General features: G+C 42.8%; 2 protein-coding genes across 2 annotated transcripts; both read left to right on the top strand.

The window, feature by feature from the left end:
- Positions 1–1,573: 1,573 nt before the first annotated feature.
- LOC105892895 (B-cadherin-like) lies at positions 1,574–13,373 on the top strand. Its single transcript, XM_031569278.2, has 16 exons — positions 1,574–1,841; positions 2,166–2,280; positions 4,537–4,790; positions 5,000–5,158; positions 5,242–5,397; positions 5,500–5,644; positions 5,861–6,030; positions 6,645–6,773; positions 6,884–7,069; positions 7,189–7,433; positions 7,584–7,726; positions 9,394–9,618; positions 9,827–10,054; positions 10,207–10,337; positions 10,605–10,748; positions 12,615–13,373. Exons 1-16 carry the CDS (start codon positions 1,791–1,793, stop codon positions 12,822–12,824), a joined length of 2,691 nt encoding a protein of 896 aa, XP_031425138.1. The 5' UTR covers positions 1,574–1,790; the 3' UTR covers positions 12,825–13,373.
- A 1,315-nt stretch (positions 13,374–14,688) lies between these two features.
- On the top strand, positions 14,689–17,658 carry snai3 (snail family zinc finger 3). Its single transcript, XM_012819211.3, has 3 exons — positions 14,689–14,919; positions 15,829–16,452; positions 17,015–17,658. The coding sequence occupies exons 1-3, from the start codon at positions 14,841–14,843 to the stop codon at positions 17,194–17,196; spliced, it is 885 nt and encodes a 294-aa protein (XP_012674665.1). The 5' UTR covers positions 14,689–14,840; the 3' UTR covers positions 17,197–17,658.
- The last annotated feature ends 5,397 nt before the right edge of the window (positions 17,659–23,055 follow it).

Below are 23,055 nucleotides of genomic sequence, written 5' to 3'. Positions count from 1 at the left end.
CAGCAGGGAGCTGCTGGACAGCAGCCCGACCCTCCAGTTACGACTGACACTACCCCACCAACAGCCAGTGTCAAACCACCAGACCCACAGAATGGACTGTTTCATACCCGGTCTGGCAGACAGAGTAAACCTGGGGAAAGACTGAATCTGTGAAAAAGAGAAGAAAAAAAAAAGTGTATGTTGCTATTTCGTTCAGTAATTGAGCTATGGACTGTGGGGAGGGGAAAGAAAAGAAAGAGAAAAAAAATAAGATTGTTGATTCTGTGAATTGAAAAGTTTACTGAAGCTGTGAAATGAGCTTATGTTCTAATGATCTAATTGATAAAATGCTCAGATTTTGATTTTGATAAGTTAGTGTTTGATAAGCTGAGTAATATCAGTGTCTTGCTGATTTAATGAAAGCAGTATCTTCTGAATGTTTAGTCAGGAAATGTAATTGTCTTGTTTTGTTCTGAGAGAAAGAAACAAGCTGAAAAGGGGAGATGTCATATAATGTGTACATGTATATGTGACCTTATGAGTGACGTCACCGGTAATGAGATCACGCAAGATACGTTTGTCTGATGTTAATGCTAAAGTGATAAGTTGGATTTACCTGCCTGTGTGTTACCTTCACGTTTGTTCAATAGAGAACTTTGCACTTATAGTTATTGAGTGGACATCAGTTCTTTACAGTCCATAGGGAGTACCGGTAGTCCTGACCAAAGTTTGGGAGAGACACAATTGTCCCCACCAATATTTTGTTAATTTGAATTGCCTGTTAGTGTCCCTACCAAAGCTGAAAACAAACCTACGCCCATGAGATAAACACCTGTGTCTTTGCCACTAGCTATCCAGGATATGCACTAGTTCTGTTTCCAGGCTGGAACACCTTGAAAACATGGGAAAAAAGCTTTTACAGCATGACATTGCCGGATATACTGCCAAAAGACACCAGGTAGTGTGTTGGCAAGCTTCTATCAGTGTCAACTGGGCTATTGGTGGTGTTTGCAAGTTCCCCCCCCCCGCTTTTAGGTAGTTAGCGTGCTAGTTTTTGAACAGAACTCGTTATTGCTGCTTTAAGATATCTGAACAGAGCAGGCTTTAGGGTGCTGCCGTTTGTGGTTTGCTCAAGAATGAATGACTCCTTTCAATACAGCAGCCTGAAGTAGGAGTAATATGTGGGGGTCGTCGTTACACTTAGTGTAAACTTCCGTGTAGCACTGATGAAATGGTGTTCACAATATTCCTGTTCTGATGATTAGGATAAAGCCTCACATTCACCTTTAGCTGTAGGTGTGGTAATGGTACGATGAGTCCTTAAGCCACCTCTTTGATCTACGTGTTGAATTTACTCTAGTCTAGACATAAACTAGTATTGTAGCTGAAACACAAGATCCACCTTTGCGCTTCATAGTACATTTCCCGTATAGTGGATATGCATAGAGGAAATAACCACGAATGTGAGTAAATTAACTTTCTTCAGATTTGGCCATTGTTAACATTAATTCGTTATCATTCCAAGTCCAGTCGGGAAACTCACGTAGCATTTTTTTTCGGTTTCAGATTGACTGTGTTTGCCTGTATGCGAATGTTTGGAAAGAAGGGACCCATGCCCTAACTTGGTAGGAATCTGTAATCAGCGGATGGGAGAGGCTACCTGCACATCAGCGTCATTTTCTCCGAAATTACCTGGTTGCGAAATTCCGAAATTTTACAGTCTTGCCGTGAACACTTAAGACATATTTTTTGTCGAGAGGAAGCACACGGGATTATTTATTGGAATTTTTATACAGGAGGGTTTGACTCTGATGGAGGTTTATAGGTACTTGCGCGTGGGAGCTATTATTCTCGTTCTCCAGGTGGGTTATATTACGTTTGTTTATTTCAAGCTGCGGTTTTATATTTGAAATTTTTGGTGAATGTTCACAGGGAAGTTCACTTTAATGTTAGATTTTACATTTACTGAACAACTCTGGGAGAAACACTACGTTATAACGTTAGTAACTTTTAAGGCAGGTGGCTGTCTTTAACCCATTTTGACGCACATAACGAAGTGTATGTGTCTGTTGTCCTTCACTGACACATCAAGATGAATAACGAATGTGAAAGCCCTTTCTAAAAAGTTGGCTCGGTGTAAACTAATCGTACTTTTGTTCTTTCACTTTTCTTAAAAAAAAAAATAGGCACTCTTGTATGCAGTTTCTGAACATACACCATGCACACCGGGCTTTGATTCAGAGCTCTATATATTCAAAGTCTACAGAGTTAATCTTCACATTGGCAGGAGGCTTGGTAAAGGTAAGATGATGAATTGTAGTTTTAAAATTCGTTCTTGTTAACACATCAATATGTGTAAGCATCAGAAGCACTGAAGCCTCCAAAGCAGTGGCGTAACGTAGTAACGACGGGCCCAGGTGCAGGATATTATTACGGGCCCCCCGAGTGAACGCAAAAAAAAAAAAAAAAAAAATCTTAGCCTTCCCTACGTCCGCAACCGCGTCTAAAAAACCCTAATCAAAGCTGTTTGTATACCGTAAAAAATGTTAGAAAGCAATAATGGCGACCACTATTTACCCAACGTGTAGCCTAGTATTCCTGCCCTACCATAATGTATGTAGGCTATAATTTGTCTTGAAATGTATATCTATCACAATAGCCGTAGGTTACCTGTTGCATGGTTGCTGACTCACCACTGAGGGCAGAAGCAGCGATGCTAATCCCAGTTGAACTGCTGCACTGCTGACTCCGTGGGCTGGCGACTTGTTGACGGGCTAGTTAAAAAGCCAAAATAATCTAATTTAGGCAGCTTTGCCGCCTTCTCCTCCTGTTCTTTTTTCTCTTGCCCTCTTCTACTTCCACTCTTGTGCTTAAAAGGCATTGTTACGAGTAAAGTTGTGCTGTGCTCAATTAACTAGGACCTAATTACTAGGTTATCAGACCTTCGAATTGGTTTAACTATAGCGTATTGTATTGTCACATGATCAAATAGAGACTTGACATTGGACAACAACATACATATTACCCAGCAATCATCATTGCTAATCACAAAAATACCAAAGAAAATAACAACTTATTAATTTCATTGAATAGTTTTTTTGATAGTTTCTATAGTGTATGTAGGATAAGCATATGATTTTGTTATAAATTGCTACTGACGGGGGGCCCGTCGAGCGACGCATGTATATCTTTAGGCCCGGCTACGGGCCCCGACACCCCACTTGCCCGGGTGCAGCCGCACCTGCTGCACCCCCTATAGTTACGCCCCTGCTCCAAAGCCATCTTTTTAAAATAAAATGGTTGAAGCCATAATTGGTCTAGCTGATGAGGCTATGTGCTCTACTGAGTTCAATCTTATCAGATGAACAATGATATGGCTGTAAACTGGGTACTTTCCTTGAGACTGCCACAATGCCTGACAAACCTGTTATTCTGCCACCCCTATGCTCTCCATGAGTTGGCAGAAGCCTCCTTCACACTGTTCTGCCGTGATGACACTGGCTGCTCTGCTGTGTCTCAGCTCATCAGGAAGTTGTAGTTTTGCTATTCTGTCATGCCCTGCATAAGTTGGCAGATAGACAACTCCTCCTCCAATCAGCACGCAGAAGTTCAACTCTGTTTACTGTTAACTGGAAGTAGGGCAAAACAACAAGAAATACAACATAATATGAATATGAACTTCAATACATCAAAACAAATAAATATGAAATGATATTTGAGTATTAAGTGTGTCTATGCAATTCCTAGCATACACCTTATCATTGATCAACTAAGATGGGTAGTTTAGCTAAACTGACAGTGAATTATCACATCCAACTTAATGCACTAAAGGCTTGCATATGCTAATACCAGCAAATGTAATATCAACTTGCACATTAAAAGTTAAATCTAGCATTAAACCAACTAATATGGCCAACAAATCTGTTTTAAGACTATTGTTCACAAACTAACGTACTGGTTGTGCATGCAAAGGCAAGTAATGTAACAGCTGAATAACTCATAAACAGAAGTACATGAAACTTTTTCTTGGTTTTATATCAATTAATACACTTCCTGAACTATAGATATGGTGTTGATATAATTGATTAACAAAAGGCTCTTTAATAGACTGTGCACATTAACTGCACACTGATGGCACACCTGTCATCTCCTTTAGTTTCTCATTTCACCTAACTACCCTAACCCTAACCCTCCAACAAAAGAATTATAGCAAACATTAAGATTCTATTTCTGTTAATCTTAAACCTTATTTTTTTGCACCCTTTTTAATTATTAAAGAAATGTGTTATCGAACATGAAACAGCTTTGTGCAATGTCACAGACTTTTGCTGAGCACCCCTGTCAAATGCTTTACAAAGCAGCACTGAACACATAAAAGCCCATTTATTCATTTGGCTCATCAGTTAAAGCCATAACGGCCACTTCCTCCACTTTGGGCTCTCATAGCTAGCTAGCTAGAGTGGGACCAGTGTGTCCACTAGCCCTGGAGGAAGGACCAAAATGGTCAGCGCTTGCATAGTAGTTTCTAATCACTCACCCCCGCACCCCCCATCCCAGTTGTTTTCAATGACTGCACAGGCCGCACACAAACTGTCTTCAACTCGGTGGATACGCGATTTAAAGTGGACATGGATGGAACGGTGAAGCTGAAGAGACAAGTGACTCTGCATGACGGACACAAGAGGTTTTCTGTTCATGCGTGGGACTCCCAAGGCAGAAAGCACACAGTGGCTCTGCGTGTGGAGCTTGACCAGCCTCGCCACAACCAACACCATCACCTGCACCACCCCCACCAGGTGGACTTGCTCCAGGTAACCATAGGCAGTGAAAGATGGCACAACACTGACCTCTGCTGTACACATTTACACCTGCAGTATATGTCTTGATAGTCTCCAGTGTTCAGTGAAAATATACACCTTTGTTTTATGCTAATATACTTTAATACTAAGATATTGTATTAGTTATCAGTAATTCGTTCTTTTAGAGTTGCTTTAGAGTTTGTTTTTGTTTAACTCCACAGCCCACACAGCCCAATGTGACTGAGGCAGTCCCAACTGTGCCAGTCCTGCTGTTTCCAAAGTCATTTGGTGGTCTAAGAAGGAGGAAGAGGGATTGGATCATCCCTGACATCAAACAGGCTGAGAACAGTAGAGGCCCTTTTCCAGAAATATTGGTGCAGGTATGTGTCTGGTAGATGGTGATGTGTGTATTGTGGTGAAATTATCTGGATTGATTGATTAACTGAATCATTGTGACTTTTAGATTAAAACCAGCCATTCAAAGGAGCTGACGGTCATTTACAGCATTACTGGTGCAGGGGCAGACCAACCCCCTGTGAACCTTTTTACAATTGATGCAGAAACTGGAACGCTTTACATCACTCAGCCTTTGAACAGAGAAGAAAAGGCTCAATATTTGGTAATTCATATTATGTCTTCATTGTTGGAATTCTACACGCTGGTAGTATCCAAGTGAAATTAATTGAGAAATTCAGGATTATATTTTCATTCATTCCCTCAGCTCTTTGCCCATGCGGTGTCAGTTGGTGGTTCTAAAGCAGAAGAGCCCATGGAACTCAAAGTCATTGTAATAGACCAAAATGATAACAAGCCTGTCTTTGCACAAAATCCCTTCCTGGGAAGTGTTGCAGAAGCATCAAAAATAGGTTTGTCAGTTGTAATATGTGTCTCTTTTGTGTGTGTGTGTGTGTGTATGTGTGTGTATGTGTGTGTGTGTGTCTGTGTCTGTGTCTGTGTCTGTGTGTGCGTGTGTGCATGCATTATTTTAACGTTTCTACACAGAATTGGTTACTTAGTCACTTATTAGGATTTCAGATTTTTGTTGTGTTTAGGTTTTTAATTCTGAATTTGCTCTTGTAAAGGCACTGAGTTTATAGAAGTTGTTGCCACCGATGCTGATGAGCCCAAAAATGCGAACTCTGACGTCAGATATCAAATTCTGAGTCAAGATCCACTTGTGCCAAACAACGTCTTCTCCATCAATCCTGTCACAGGAAAAATCATGGTGAACTCTGCAGGGCTTGATAAAGAGGTACACTTTGAACTTGATTGGAACTTGTTTTCTTTTACAGATGTATTTTTACATTGATATTTATTCTGAACTCTCAAAAAGTATCTGAAATATTGGTGAAAATACATTAATAAAAAAAGTCAGTTCAAAGGCCCAGGCAGAAGATTTTAACCCTTAATGTAAGAGTACGCCCTTACCTATTAAGCTGTTGGCCTTCAAATCAAAATGAAATTAATGCTATGAGAGAAACATGAAAAACGATATTATGCTGGATGTCCATGTTACTTGATTTGTGCAATGCTTTCTGATTAAAGGAGTTCTACAAAGTTTAACATAAACCTTCTTGGCCACATCTTGAAGGTAGTAGGTCATTGTTTTGAGTTGACACCGTGGGAGCATGCTGAAGGGTAGAACTCTGCACTCTGTAGCGATGTGGGTCACTCAGTGTTAAAGCCAACCCACTTTTTACTGTAGTATGATACAGACAGATATTGTCTGTATCTATCAGACTGGCTATGGGGATGACCGTCATGGTTTTGTGATAAAGCATTTATGCTTTTGGATTTTTTTTAAATTCATTTTGAGTAAATACTGTAGTTCTCATTTAATTCTCTCATTTGATTTTACTTTTCCAGAAAAACTCAGTGTACACTTTGGAAATCCAAGCAGCTGATATGGAAGGAACGGGTCTAACAGCCTTCTGCAAAGCAATAATCACTGTAACTGACAGCAATGACCTGGCTCCGCAGTTTGAGCAGCTTCTGGTAAGTCAGACAGGAGTGAAGTGGAAGGGCAGTATGGATAACAATAAGTTGTACATGCTTTTAGTTTAAGGCAGAGCTCTTTATGTCTTCACTGCCGTTTGCTTTTCTAGTACACGGTGTCTGTCCCTGAGAATAAAGTGGGCGAAATAGTGGTGAAGATGCATGTAACAGACGGAGATGATCCCAACACCCCTGCCTGGGCAACGAAATTCAAGATCATCAGCGGAGACAGTGGGGGGATGTTCAGCATCACGACAGGCCCCAACAAACAGGAGGGCATCATCACTACAGCCAAGGTGTCTGAGATTAGTCTTGGTCATCTTTTGATACTTTTTAAACTTTACTCCTTTTTTGTCTGTCCTCTATCCTTCCATCCTAACTGAGTGTTTTTTGTTTGTTGCTGTCACCCCCCTAGCCTCTGGACTTTGAAGCCATTTCCAAGTACACACTTGTGGTAGCTGTGGAGAATGAAATCGATTTTGTCATGCCTCTGCCAACATCCACTGCTCAGGTGGTGGTCAATGTTGTGGATGTCAATGAGGCTCCCTTCTTCAGTCCAGCAGAGAAGAGAATTTCCCAGCCTGAAAATGTCCCAAAAGACACCAACTTAGTCTTATACTCAGCCTCTGATCCTGACACGGCCAAGAATCAGAAATTGACGTGAGTTACTTAGTCACCAATTTGATGTTTCAGCAAATATTCCCAGCAAATACTATTTATTACCCGTTACACCCTCAGTATGTCAGGGAAGTCAAGGAATTTAATGTTTTTCTCGTTGGTAAATACTCATTAAGAAAGTGTTCCTTAAAGGTACAAAGTAATCAGTGATCCAGCTGGTTGGTTGAGCGTCGTCAAGGAAACCGGAATGATTCAAGTAAAGAGTGACATGGACCGCGAATCTATCTTCGTAAAAGACGGGCAGTACAAAGCTCTCATTTTGGCTATGGATGATGGTATGTAACGTTTTTCAAGTCCCTCTGTTCAGACCTCTATTGGTTTCTGCATTCAGTGTTTCCCCTACCGTTATATTAGGGGGGCGCCCCGCCCCCCCAACGGCACCCCCCGCCCCTCCTGGAAGGTCAAGTTCATTTTGTTCAATTTTATTTTCTATAAAGCGCCAGATCACAACGGAAGTCATTTAAGATTACCTTTCCTATAGAACAGGTCTATAGCTTGTTATTTTATTAAACAAAATAAATAGCCTTATGTTATTTATCACGACGGCATGTCATTTCTGTCTCTACATGGTCGCGCGATTACAATTCTCTGCTCTCTGTATCACGCATGGCGGAGTTCCGCCACTATGCGCACAAACACACACACAGACACGTGCGCGCACACACAGGTGAGCACGCTCCCACCAGCGGACAGAATTGGGCTTAAGAATCAGTGCACAGCTACGGACACTTAAGCTTTAAAAAACACATTTCCAGGCGTTCATGAATCCAGCGATCTTTTCCTAGGTAGGGTCGAGAAAGAGGCCTAATGAGAATGGCTACAACAGACGTGGAAACAGAACGTACGCCCATGTCCGCACCGAAAATTCAGAAATAGATCTGGCTTCCATTTGTTTAATCATTTTCCGCGAGTTGTGCGTGGCCCTTTTTACATAGAGTCTGGTAATAAATCTATGACATGTAATGAACATTATTTATTTTGCTGTGAATAATGAAGGAAGCAATACATCTGATTATTTCCCAAACCCTCAAGAGCTGTTGCCATGGAGATTTAACGTTACTTTCTGTTTGAAGATAAGGTAGCAGCTAGTGTTGAAGAATGGATGACTTTAAATTGGACGACTTTAAATTAATATATGAAATTGAACATTAACACCTATACGGATAAAATAAATAAACAAGGATAGCAAAACAGCAATGAGAACGGCAGAAACACAGGCCGGACGTTAGATGACAGGACAGATCATAGTTTTTTTTCGTCATATGAAGGCTGAGACATTCATAACATTTTATTCAGTCTTACTGATGGTCCTTTTGTAATGCCAACATGTGCACTTCGTTGTGGATAAGTAAAGCCTATTCTGCTACATTTTTGTAGTCTGGGTAATCTTTTGTTTGGCATATTGGTGAGGTTATTAAGAGGACCATTTCTCAATCGTTTTGTTCTTGATGAATTAATGTTTGTTTATTAATCAGTTATTTTTCAACAAATAATTAAATTATAATTACAAAGAGGACAATTCGCAACTTTATATCCCAACTTTCACTTGTTTTCGGCAATTTCATTGCAAAAAACACCTACAAATAAAAACTTTCATCGGAACTTTTTGGAAAAGCTCCTGCGAAATCAGGAATTTTAAGCCGCAAATATCTCAAAACATTTTCTTCCAGAAGGCCAAAAAGGTAAACTGCAGTGACAAAAGCTGCACACTTTGGGGATAATTGTCATAAAAATACATGTTCCGATGTTTAGTTCAATGTACAGTTAAAATAATTGTTCAGTTGTTATATTGACTGCTGTCATTAAAAGAAACACATGAACACCATGATTCCTTTAAGCGTTTGTGTCGGTGGCCGCGCCGCGCACCGTGCCCCCCCCCCAAAGCTGTAAACCTAGGGGAACACTGTGCATTGATTACATTTCTTCCCTCTGTTCACAACAGATATCATCCCCGCCACCGGCACTGGAACTCTCATAATTCAGTTGGATGATGTGAATGACAACGCTCCAGCAATTGTGGAGATGGAGGTGAAGTTTTGCAATGACGAGACTGTTCCTGTGCTGCTCACAGTAATCGATAAAGATGATGTAGGGAACGGTGCTCCTTACCGCGTGGAGCTGAAAGGGGAATCGGCCAGTAACTGGACTGCGCGGATGAATGACACAAGTAAGGCTCCTCTGCGGCTGGTCATCCTTATCATTTCCATAGGCGCTGACGTGGCATTAAGTCAAATATACTTACTTACTCCATTTACTCCAATAACATTAGCAGAGACCCATAACCCTGGTTAGCTGGCCATGAGCCCCCTGTAGGGGAAAACATTTGATAATTTCTGATGTTAAATTTTACATAATCGACCTGCTTTGTGTTTCAGAAACTGGCATTATACTCAAAATGAAACCCAAGTTGAAGGAAGCGACATACAGTGTACGGTTAACGGTTAGTGACAACCATGGCTTGGCCCGAATAAGCACTGTGGAAGCCACAGTGTGTAACTGCAAGGGAGCCACAGTTGAATGCCAGAATAGCGATCGCATCAACGAAGGTGGAATTCCGCTTCCTGTTATCCTTGGAATCTTGGGTTCCATCCTGGCCCTGCTATGTAAGATAATCTCTCTGGTTTGTTTTATTTAGATTGTGATGAAGGGTTGAAAGTGTCTCTGTGAAAAAATGGGAGCACTAGATGTTTCTCTGCAGTTGGAGTTGATTGAGCTGCTGCAAGGCCTTACAATCAAATGTCTTCTCTTCCCCCAGTGTTGGTGCTGCTCCTGTTCATGTACATGAGGAGGAAGAGTAATGTGAAGAAGGATCCTCTCCTTCCAGAGGACGACCTCAGGGACAACATCTACTACTATGATGAGGAAGGTGGAGGAGAAGATGACCAGGTTAGCTAATTTCTCATCTGATGCTAGTTACCTGCATTACTGATCCAGGCTTAGATCCTTGGGCTATCATTTATCCCATGCATGAAATCCTGGTGTTTGTGTCCAACTAACCTTTGAATATTGGAAACCTTTGTTGGAAAATGCAATTGGTGAGGCAATATGGGAGGAGGGTAGAATCCTGGAACTTTGCTCTTCCTGTGGGAGTCACTCCTTACTGTAATGCTCTCTCTCTCTCTCTCTCTCTCTCTCTCTCTCTCTCTCTCTCAGGATTATGATTTGAGTGTGCTGCACAGAGGCCTGGATAACCGGCCTGAAATATTTAGGAATGATGTGATTCCCACCTTCATGCCTGCACCACAGTACCGTCCCCGCCCTACCAACCCTGAGGATATTGGGAACTTTATCGATGATGTAAGTCCAGACTTGGTCTGACAGACAGGAAACCTTATGATCTCTAGTTAATCTAGAGGTTTAAAGTCTGAGATCCCCCTCCAGATTGGGAGGGGAAACGATCAGAAACATGGCAGATTAAATCATACATGTATTTGGATGAGCATGCTTGCATACATGTGGTAAATGTACACAATACAGTGGGGAAAATAAGTATTTGAACCCCTGCCGATTTCGCAAGTTTGGCCACTTGCAAAGAAATGTGTGATCTATAATTGTAATGGTAGGTGTATTTTAACAGTGAGAAAATAGAATATCAACAAACAAATCCAGAAAACTGCATTTTATAACATTTATGACTTTATTTGTATTTGATGCAGAAAATAAGTATTTGAACCCCCAAGCAAACAGCAAGAATTCTGGCTCCCAATGACCAGTTATGTGCCCAAGAAGCACACAGATTAGTCCTCATTAGGCCTAACAAGGTACACCTGATCTCAACTGGTGACGTGTATAAAAGAAACCTGTCCAAAGAATCATACTTCACACCTTCAACCTCACCCCCATGGGCAAGACCAAAGAGTTGACCAAGGACGTCAGAGATAAGATTGTAGACCTGCACAAGGCTGGAATGGGTTACAAAACCATTGGCAAGCAGCTTGGTGAGAAGCAGACAACTATTGGTGCGATTATTTGTTAATGGAAGCAACACCAAACAACTGTCAATCGCTCTAGGTCTGGGGCTCCATGCAAGATATCGCCTCGTGCGGTATCGGTGAAAGGTGCAGAATAACCCCAGAACTACACAGGGGGAGCTTGTGAATGATCTCAAGGCAGCTGGGACCACAGTCACCAAGAAAACCATTGGCAACACACTACGCCGTAATGGTTTGAAGTACTGCAGCACTCGCAAGGTCCCCCTGCTAAAGGAAGCACATGTACAGGGCCGTCTGAAGTTTGCCAATGAACACTTAAATGATTCTAAGGAGGATTGGGAGACAGGATGTGGTCAGATGAGACCAAAATCAAGCTCTTTGGCATCAACTCGACTTGCCGCGTTTGGAGGGGGAAGAATGCTGAATATGACACCATCCCCACCGTCAAGCATGGAGGTGGAAACATTATGCTTTGGGGCTGTTTCTCTGCCAAGGGTACAGGACGACTCCACTGCATCGAGGGGACTATAGATGGGGCCATGTAACGTGGAATATTAGGCTTGAACCTCATTCCCTCATTCCCTCCCATTGAAAACGCAACCTTAAGGATTTGGAGAGGATCTGCAAAGATGAGTGGACCAAAATCCCTCCTGAGATGTGTGTAAACCTGGTGACCAACTACAAGAAAAATCTGATGTCTGTGCTTGCCAACAAGGGTTATTCCACCAAGTACTAAGTCATGTTTTGCTAGGGGTTCAAATACTTATTTTCTGCATCAAATGCAAATTAAGTCATAAATGTTATAAAATGCAGTTTTCTGGATTTTTTTGTTGATATTCTGTTTCTCACTGTTAAAATACACCTAATATTACAATTATAGATCACACATTTCTTTGCAAGTGGTCAAACTTGCGAAATCGGCAGGGGTTCAAATACTTATTTTCCCCACTGTACATACAAACATAATATGGTATATTAATTATGCATCCTAAATTGATAGAGGATAAGGTAGGGAGATTAGGTAGGTATTCAAGTATTGTAGAGGTGGCAGGATGCAATAGCAGCGCACGACTGGCTGGCGACAGTCTCAATTGTTGACGTGTGCAGTTTTTTTCTAGTTTATTAGTAACCTTAGTTGACTTGGATCATGAGTGGTACTGGACAGACGTTATCCTTCTAATCTTTTTGCTAGTACTGGAATTTGGGTTTCACATCTCTTTTGTGTTTGTAGAATCTGAAGGCGGCTGACGATGACCCCACAGCCCCACCGTACGACTCGCTGCTAGTGTTTGACTACGAGGGCACGGGCTCCGAGGCTGACTCCCTCAGCTCCCTCAACTCCTCCAGCTCCGGAGATGACCAGGACTACGACTGTCTCAACGAGTGGGGCGCACGCTTCAAGAAGCTGGCTGACATGTATGGAGGAGGAGAGGATGAATAAGGGGATTCAGCCTTTTAAAAGAAACAACTGTCAAGCGTCTCAAACCAAATCCACTCTTGCACACTGGTGTTCATCTTCAGCTACAAGGACGTTTGCTTTGTTTGTTTGTCTTTTTTTACTCCGATGGTGAGCTTGTTCTTGACCTTTTTTCATTTGAAATGATAACGGTATTGCAAGGGCAAGCTCGCTTCTCTAGCACTGATAGGCATTTGAATTGAAACAGGGCACTAAGTGGAATTGCTCCTCAGATGGTATACAGCCTTTATTGTACTCGGGTTGGCTAAATGTTTTTGTATCACAATTTGTTGTTAATGTTCCTGTTGTAAGCATTTTTGTGTCTCATAGGCTTAGAGGTATTAAGACAAAAATGCTTTTTTTCAAATCAGTTTTGTATTGGTAAAAAAAAATGTTTTGTATCACTCAGTTTGTGAATCATTTTCCTCCGATTTTGTTTCTCATAATGCTTAATTTCTTTTTGGAACGTGCCTTTTTCGTTCAGATTGAGGGTGACACTGTAAATATTTTATGAAATAAATATGCCCAAGCTTAGTGCCCTTTGATACAACTCCATTTATAACTGAATCATTGTTCTTATGAGTCATGAGAGAACTTTCCTCCTGCTTGCATTCCTTTGTCGTCGCTGTCCTTGGCCACAAGGTGGCAAGATTGCATTTCGCGTCTCTTCACTTGGGACAACGGTCTTAAACCTCAGTCGACAAATAGCAAAAAGTGCGTTTTGTTTTGTTGGCAGTTGAGACCGATATTTTCGTCATCGAAAGGGGGGAAAGTTACATAATATATTTTGCACTGAACAGTGATTCCAATTTTCTCTTTTTATATATTTTTAAAACTACTAAAGGTTATAAGGAAGTTAAGAAAATTAATCTTAACCTTAATGTAAAGGTATCTTATGTTATTGATTGGAACCATTATACATTGTTTTCCAGTATGTGTTATTAGCTGAAGTAAAGCATAGGCTAGCTTTTGAGAGGTATTTGATGGAAATGTTATCTTTCCTGCTCTGTTAACCTTTTGCTTAAGAAGCGCTCTCCGTAAGGCTCTCTATGTTGGGATGGGCAAATATACTGCAATGCCAGTTGTTTTCATAGAAGAAAATGAGCGACATATGGAAAGACCTGTAGAAGAATGGACGCATCACCACCCTCAAACCACTTCAAGTCGGTCTTTTAGGAGAAAAGAATAGAAAAGCGAAACCCGCGTTGGGCTCTGGCCCCTCAAACAGACCAATCAAATCATCACGGGGCTGGTAATCCTTCCATTTTACACTAATATACAACTTTTTTCTTTTTACCATTTCAACCTACTAAGTTTACCATTTCATCTCCATATAATTGCTATTGGTTCTGTCTTTATTTTATAGTAATTAGTGTAACTAGGCCTACCATTAATATAGTTGTTTTTGTCGTTTTTTCTGCTTTTGAAAAAAAAGATTAGAAGGATGATGTAGGGTGTTCTTATATAATTGTCAAATATGATCATTATCATGGCTGATTTTCAAGCATGTGCAACAAGGTTTGTAGACAATTTCAACCCTTTTTTCTAGAAATCAGTTTAAGTGTGGGGATGTCTAAATGTGTTTGTCTGAATATAGGTTAAATGTTAAACATACATTTGAAAAAAAATATTTCATGACAGCCGAGAAAATTTATTTTGACAGCTCTGCCTCAGCGGCGCTGTACAACTGTGTACAGAACGATGCACCTGTTTTGTTGGGGTATGTTGATAGACAACGAGGTTCGGCCCCCTTGCACTTGTCCTTTCACTGTAATTGGTTAGGGGGGATGTCTATGCTAATTTCTGTCGACCCCCTGCACCTGACTCCCTCTGCTCCACTGAAGAATGTGGGGCCAAGACAGCCTCTCAGCATCAGCTATTTATTCAACAGGCCATCCCTCTCCATGAACTCTCATTCTAACATTCTTCCGTTGCCGTGTGTGTGTCGTTGTGAATGACAGGGTTCGCTTGATATTTCACATACACGGGCTATACTGTAAGATGCCACGGTCTTTCTTGGTGAAGAAACATCTCCCATATAAGAAGCCAAACTATGGTATGCTGGATTCAAAGGAACACGGTACGACCTTTTCATTCAATGACAGTTTTAGCGTAGTAACTGGAGTAGTGAGCGTTATAATTTCATCATCATTTTGAAAGGCATGTCAAAAAACATAGTCGACATTTAGCTCAGAATTACATGAACTAACTTAACAAGTAGCCTAACCTATTTGACACACGTACTGTCACTTTGTAACCAGAAACGCTTAAGACAACAGAATGTTAACGTTTTGAATATTTACATTACTCTGCTAGTTAAAAGTGAAGGTTTGTCAGAGCAGGTGATTCGTGAATTTTTTAGACTGAAAACAAACTATTTTCCTCGGATACCGAGACGCTGCTGGAGTTAAGCAGGTGCAAAATCTCTCACACAAAAGGAGCTGATTGTTAGTCTCTCTCTTTGGGTTGTGAAGGGTCCTATTAAACTCATTGAGGCTAATACAGTGGCCTATGAGGCTCCTTTTACCCCGAAATCCCCGTTTTTGTTCAACTTCATCCTTTTAAGCAAACTAGCACTCAAACCTTTTTAGCACCAAAGAAAGTACCACGATTACAATTGAAAGAGTAGAAGAGCATGCTGATGAGACAGCTTGGGATGTAGCATGAGCGGGTTTCATACTTGAGTTCATGAGTAGCTGTTACAGAAATAGCCTTAATCATGAGAAGTTAAATGAAACATGTAATTGCATTTGTGTCTAAAAAGCCACCATTGAATTGAAGATAGTGTGAAGAACAGTACTGCAACCGTAAAGTGCATTTTTGCACACCGATGCACATCCAAGATACTTATTGTGCAGTGGTAATAGAACGGCATTGATACTTATTGTGCAGTGATAATATAATTTCATTGATACTTATTGTGCAGTGGTAATAGAATGGCATTGCACTGCCGACCTGCATCTCAAATGGACATGTTTCGTTATTACAGAACTTCACGTCAGTCTGCCTGAGTCCCCCTGCAGTGTTTCAAGTCCGCAGCAGTCCACTCTGTTCTGGGAAACTGAACCATGTCTCATGGCCTCCACACCGAACACTCTCACACAGATGGACTTCTTCCACACACCGGTGTCCAAAACACAGCCCTCACAAACCCCCAGTGTGCCCTCAGAGAGCCCAGAGCGAGAGCACACCTTCCCCGTTCAAGCTGCTTTTCACCCCTTCAGGGATTCTCACAAACCTCTGGACACCCTGAGGCCCGCGGATCTCCAGCAGTTCCACCAGATGCAGGAGCTCCGCGTTGCGGGAGAACTGGTACCCAGCAGTCCTGCAACACTCCTTGGGATACCTGGTCCCAGCAGTCAGGAGCGCTTCGAGTGCTTCGACTGTCACAAGGCCTACTTCACCTTCTCTGGCTTGGCCAAGCATCGGCAGCTGCACTGCGAGTGGCAGTGTCACAAGTTCTTCAGCTGCAAGTATTGCGACAAGGAGTATGTGAGCCTGGGCGCCTTGAAAATGCACATACGCACACACACGCTGCCTTGTGTTTGCAAGCTCTGCGGGAAGGCCTTCTCCAGGCCATGGCTACTACAGGGGCATATTCGGACACACACAGGTAGAGTTTAAAAAAAAAAAAACACACACGCACACATACACTCTGCTAAGCAATGCATAATCACTTGCAACCCACATTAATAATATACTTTGATTTGAATTTGTTTACTATGACATCGCTTGACCATAAGATTACTTTCTCTCCAATATCAGAATATGTGGTCTGGGAAAAAATTATTTGGCATAGCCAAGAACTAAATGACAGCCAAATACCAATCATTTATCCTCTGTTGTTGAATCCTTTTAAAGTGCATATAAAACCGGGTTTTATATAAAATAATAATTTTAAAGTGCATATAAAACAAGGACAAAATCAGTTGCTTTCAATTTAAATGTATTTCTGGTATTCTTAATGCAGGTAAAAAAAAAATTATAGCAATATCATTTTGATCTTATGAACTTGTAAACCAGGAGTAGTAATGAAACTAAATGATGTGTTATTCAGTTTATATTATATCTGTAAAATGGAGGAGTCTTCTTGGCCCTAGCACAGTTGTGCTCGGTTTGTAGTTGAATGTATTCTTGCTGACTGACTAACTGACAGGAAGTCTGTGTGTTTTCAGGAGAGAAGCCCTTCTCTTGTCCCCACTGCAGTCGAGCCTTCGCCGACCGTTCAAACCTGCGCGCACACCTGCAGACGCACTCGGACATTAAGAAGTACCAGTGCAGGAGCTGCTCAAAGACCTTCTCCAGGATTTCCCTTTTGTCCAAACACGAAGAGGCGGGATGCTGTCCTATGTCCTGATATACAGTCTAGTCCTGCTTCATCCACTTAAAAACAAGCCAAAGACTTCTTAGCACCTCAACATAGAGGATTATGGAGGGACACTTTAAGGGACTCAAAGAGTTCAAGTCCAGTGGTGATGAGACAGAAGCCAACTTCTGGTTTCCTTCCTGTAAAACCTGCAGGTATTATAAAATTCAGGGCTGTATACTGAGCGACTGCATATGCCCACAACTGTGGGACAGTGGGCGTATGTAGGACTACTTCTGTGTAAGCTACAAAGGCATCTTGTGTGTGTGTATATGTTTTTAATGACATATAGTGATGCAACAATAATGCATGCTTTTGATATACTTGAAACTCACAGAAGCGTTTATGTCATTTCGTATGGATTAACTGTTGCGCTATTTGTTGAGAGTAATGGCACTTGTTTTGTATGATTTCTATTTAGAAACTGTAATAAATGCATATTTTTGTATAATGCTGATGAGTTCTAGGACAATGATGAGTTCTATGGAAACGGTTTATTCCAGGAGCTACAATCCACACAATGTTGCAGTGTAAAAACTACACCCACCCCCCCCCCCCCCCCACACACACACACACACACACACTCACACAGATCACACACACAGATCACAGGTATAGTAACAAATAAGTTCTCTAAAGGCCAACAAACCTCAACTTGGGAACAAAGGCTCTGAGATACATTTTCATATTTCAGCTTTCAGCCAAATCAAAACCAACAGACAACTTTTGTATTTTAAGGTCTACTTGAACCATTTCATCTCTCTGTGCTATAATATAGCTGGTCATTGACACAAGCGGTCTGAGGACTGAAGGGAATAGAGCGCATGGGGGTGGGAGCATAGACATATATAAATATATATATATATATATATATATATATATATATGTCTATGGGTGGGAGCTCCACTCAGCCCTCAGCCTCTCCACTGGCAGCCTGTTCAGGCACAGGACCAGTGCCGCGAGACTCTAAATCACAGGCCTCATTTTTCTGCAGTTAATTAATATGTCTTTTTGAAGGGCAGCTGGTGGCAGGGAAGAGCCCTCTCTCTCTCTCCCTCTCCCTCCCTCTCTCTCTCTCTCCCTCTCACTCTTCCTCTCTCTCCCTCTCTCTCTCTCTCCCTCTGTCTCTCCCCCTCTCTCTCCCTCTCTCTCTCCCTCTCCCCCTCTCTCTCCCTCTCTTTCTCTGCCTCTCTCCCTCCCTCTTGCACACAGGGGCGAACTTTACGAGTCTAAATAAAACCCACAATGTTTCCCATTTGTAACGGTGCATGGAAAAAATTCATATTACACAGATCTGTTTATCGGCAGGTGGAGAGACAATCCGATACATGTCAGCGTGGCGCCATGCCAGGCTCCTGGCTGTAGGGGGCTTGCATGCGGTGGAGGGGAGGTATGTTTGTGTCTATGAGGGAGCAGGGTGTGTGTGTCTCTGTTTCCAGTTGCTCAGCACAAGTGGAGCAGCTGAGTGTCCTCCCCAGGGTGCAGACCCATTCGCTGTGGATAGGGAATGCTGCTTTTTTCCCAAACAAAATCCCAAACATGCCCGGTATGCCCCAGCTTCTTGAAATACACATAGAGTGGAGCCACTCGCAACTCGGCTGTCTGAGCGAAGGGGACGGTAGAGAGCGGCCACAGGTAGCACTGGTCAAGATGGTGTGATGATTTCCACATATTATGGTGTAAATGTAATAATATATTATGGTGTACATGTAATAATAATACATTACTTATAATACATTATTATATTAAAGTGTGTCATTTTAAAGCATCTGGACCCACTATATGACGCACACGAACAGCTTCCTTCATGCAACTCAGTGTAAACACACTTTTATAAATCATAGTTCATGTTTGAGATTATTTGGAAGAAGAGCAAATTTACATACAGTATATGTGCTGCAAAAATGTAGACGCCTTAAAACAAAGACAGTGGTGCCTTGGTGTCTTAAGACACCTAACCTTGGGATACAGCCTGAGCTCATCTTGCCTGTGGGGGACGCAGCCTTGCAGGGGCTCTAAGGGGCCAGAGGTCTGGGCAGGCACCGTCTGTGACTTCCCCCCTAACTGGGGTTCGGGAATGCTGCAGAAGTCAGAAAGGTGGAGGCCTTGTGGCCGGCACATACCTCCTCATATTCTCCCTGGAGCCACTCGAGGCCATCCTTCACCTTTCTGACAGACTAAATTTACCCTAATGTCATACCACAGGCTAGACCATCCACCATCACTGCCCCCCCCCCCCCCCCCAAACATACAGCCAACTTGCCAGCTCTTGCTCAGGTCTTAATGTAGACCACAAGCACAACATGGCTAGAAACGATGACTAGTTGTCAGTGGTTTTAGATAGAAAGATTGAGCAGGATGAACACAGGGTCTCTCTGCTCTCAGACGTGATCTTGATCTCGTCTCCGAGCTCCATGACGTTTCCATCAGCTGACGCCGCACCTCCTAACTATAGCCTCTGTGACTCCACAAAAGAAGCCTTTGGTGCTATTAATACCGTGTAGCCGGGGCGAGATTGGCATGTGCCCACTCCCCAATACTGCAGCAGTCGGGTCAGAAATAGTGTCTGGCGGGCTATTTCTGAATGAGCGATGTTGGAGCTGGAGGTGGCTGCCGTCTAAGCTCTCCAGATTTAACTGGCAGTGGGACTTCCAATTCCTTTCCCACTTCGACTCCTGGAACAGGGTAGTGGAACCAAGAGTTTCCTATGCCCCACCACCCTGCCCACGCCTTACTCATCTGTTGCTCCCCACCCCCTCCGTATGAGCTGCAAGGTCTCTCTCTCTCTCCACAGAGCTGGGCTGACAGTCTCCAAACCTCCCCTCCCTCTCTCAGCTCCCGGGGATTTCTTCCACATTGCCTGGCCATCATTCTTCCAAAACATAGCTGGATGGGATGGCTGTGACATCCTTCAGAGGGGAAATTAATGCCTGGTGGGTCACAGAGTTCTCCACTGTTCACTGTCAGACAAAGTTTGTGAATGGTTTTGTATGATGAGCCAGATTTAAAAATATCTTCAAAATATCTTTTATGAGTTCCTTTGCGTGTTCACATAGAAGAGCCATTAGATTTTATTCAGTGAGGATAAGGGATGTACTTTAAACGTTAAACACACATAATGGAGAATGTAGTTTTATCACATGGGGTTACACATTTATAATTGCCTCAAGGAGTTGTCCATCCAGAGTGTTCTAATTTAAAAGAATAAATAGGAGACCAGTTTAATCCAGAAATATAGCCAATTTGCAGTTATGTCCAAAACATAACTGCAAAACACAAACACTGCAAAATCTGTTGAAAAGTCATTGATAACGACACACATTATTGATTATTAACTATGGCATAGTAGGTATATTTCTAAATGTGGATTCTTGTTAACACCATGTTGAATATAATGTAGACACTGCACAGTTTCAATATTCTTTCTTGGTTCCAGCTTTAAGATTCATGATGATCTTGTAGGTCAAAGTTGACGTTTTCCCAGAGCATTTGACCAATAGGTCCACAGGGAGCATCCTCTGCTGCCTGTCTATCGCCATGGCAATGCTACCAAAGCATACTGTACATGTAAAAACAATCAATAGGTTCAGAGGGGCTGGAGGGGATAACTGACATGGGCATTTCTGGGATATTAATACAATGTGTGGGACCTATAAATACTGCTTAACCCGTTTATAAAAAGCTTGTCCTCTGCTCCATTGCGTAGCGGCACCCCACTACTACCTCCAGTTGCCACTTTTAGGACCAGAGAACACAAAGTTGGGCCTATTTTTAGTGCTTTCCAGCGGATGCTATCTGGCCTGAGATGGTGTATGTGGGGGGATGGAGTGGGGGTGGGGGGTATTTTAATGGACGACCTCCGGGTAGCCTTGTGCCGATTCAGATTTGTGGAATATTTTCCACAGTGAGTGTTAGCTGTATATAAATACGGAGGCCTGGCAGCTCACTGACACACTGCGTATGAACGCTATGCGCTGCACTTGTTACCCAAACCCCAACACTATGCACCCGTAGGTGGGGGGGTGGAGGGGCAGGCTGGGATGGTTAAATCCGTCCACTTGTTGTGGAAAATCGGCCGGGGGAACAGGTGCACAGCTCGCTAACATTTAGAGGCTACTTCCAATCAGCCGCTGTCCCCGCCTTATTTTCCACCCGATACGCCATGTTATTTTGCCCAGCGGCGGGCTCCTGCTGGCCTGCTCTGTTTGCTTTCCAAGGCCTGACCTTTCACCCCAAAGGTCAAGAGACATCTCTAGTCTGGGCATACTGTCTCTGTAGCGCATGCCTCAGTGGCACGACACCTGAAACACTTTCTCCTTCTCTTGAAGCAGTTTTCTAAAATCATATGACTTCTGTAGTCTGTTTTGCTCACTTTTGTTCACTTTTAGAGTACAGCTTATGTTGGCTTTAAGTCACATGACACAAACTGCACCTTAAGTGCTCACATAACTGACACTTCCTCGTTTCCACTTTCGGCTGAGCCTGGGCAGAAGCAGACTGTAAGATGCTCCAGGCCTGGAGGAGTGAAGGGAGTCCCCTACAGATGATTTTCATGAATGTCCCTGGTTCCCTTTTATATTTAACACAGAGCCATAGGCTTATTCCAGTGCATTATAACAATGTATCTAAACAGAAGTTGTAAACTGGAGACTGGAGCTCACGCAAACTCATGACGCATTTGAGAATGATTTTTATCAGTGCCCAGCCCGATTGAGAAGTGTCTTAAGTATTCTATTCTTTCTTCTCCTCCTCTCTCTTCCCATGTTTGATTCTTTCAATGTGTTCATACCGGCTGAGCGTCCATGACAGTGGTGTGAAAGGGCTGTCACCAGCTTTGTGGTTCCCAGGCCCTGGCCGGCGCTATTGGGGAAGGGCTCAGAGTGAAAGGGGGCTGAGAGGACCAGGGAACAAGAGGGGAGAGAATGTACTAGAATGTGCTGGTTATGGGGAGGTTACCCTCTAGAGCACTGGACTGAATGTCCTGCCATTTTTACACACAGACATTCCTCCTCATTAGATGAAGGAGATTAGGGTTAAGAACGCCTAAGGGTTTGTCATTGATTTCGCTCTGCACAGTCTGAGGTTCTGACAGTTATGCATCATAACAGACATGAATAGATTCATTTTACTCACAGATTTACCACATTGGCGCTCGTTTTACACCCTGTCCGCATCTCTCAGTTGAACTCTGCAGTCATAACATTTGTCAATGTTGCCACTGAAATAAGTGATATCTCCCCTACTGCCACTTTTATGGCTGGAGGGAAACTGGGGGGAAATCGTTAAAACCTGAATAGCGCTGTAGACGCCCTAAGCTTTTTAAGCTCGCTGAAAGGCCTTTCAAACACGTATGTATACACTGACACCTTGAGAACCCAAATAAAGGCTGCTCTCCCCACGCTGAAGGTCAAAGGTGACACCCTTCACACCTTGTAACAACTGGTAATTGAGCACTTGGGGTATGGTTGGAGTGGCCGAGACACCCTGGTGTCCTTTCAGCCGCTGCCCCGCTTTGACCCAGGCTATGCCAACACCTGCTTTCAGCTCTGCTGCCTGCCTGCCAATCCACAGACAGACATCTATGAAGTGGTGCTGGGGTGGTGGTGCTGGAGAAAAACACCACTTCACTGATCCCACCAGTAACCATGTGTGGGCGAACACCAACAGAGCGCAGCAGTGCCTGACTGAGGACTGCAGTGTAGCCACAAAAGAGGGGCCACTGGGAATCTGAACCAGGGGAACAAGGGAAATCAGTGCTGTCAACATGCAACCCCCCCCCCCCCCCCCAACACCCACACACACACTTGTTCTCCATTCCTTGGCATCTGTCACGTTGTGTGTTCTCCGGAG

This window comes from Clupea harengus, chromosome 6, assembly GCF_900700415.2.
Source record: "Clupea harengus chromosome 6, Ch_v2.0.2, whole genome shotgun sequence".
In the NCBI taxonomy this organism is placed as follows: Eukaryota; Metazoa; Chordata; class Actinopteri; order Clupeiformes; family Clupeidae; genus Clupea; species Clupea harengus.
This window is presented reverse-complemented; position numbering and strand designations above follow the sequence as displayed.

What these genes read in the sequence shown, in the direction of transcription:
- snai3 (XM_012819211.3), top strand. Translation starts at nt 14,841, where the DNA reads ATGCCACGGTCTTTCTTGGTGAAGAAACATCTCCCATATAAGAAGCCA. An exon ending in GCTGGATTCAAAGGAACACG is followed by an intron (nt 14,920 to 15,828) that starts GTACGACCTTTT and finishes TCGTTATTACAG; the next exon opens with AACTTCACGTCAGTCTGCCT. An exon ending in GCATATTCGGACACACACAG is followed by an intron (nt 16,453 to 17,014) that starts GTAGAGTTTAAA and finishes GTGTGTTTTCAG; the next exon opens with GAGAGAAGCCCTTCTCTTGT.
- LOC105892895 (XM_031569278.2), top strand. Translation starts at nt 1,791, where the DNA reads ATGGAGGTTTATAGGTACTTGCGCGTGGGAGCTATTATTCTCGTTCTC. An exon ending in AAGAAAAGGCTCAATATTTG is followed by an intron (nt 5,398 to 5,499) that starts GTAATTCATATT and finishes TCATTCCCTCAG; the next exon opens with CTCTTTGCCCATGCGGTGTC. An exon ending in CTGCAGGGCTTGATAAAGAG is followed by an intron (nt 6,031 to 6,644) that starts GTACACTTTGAA and finishes TTACTTTTCCAG; the next exon opens with AAAAACTCAGTGTACACTTT.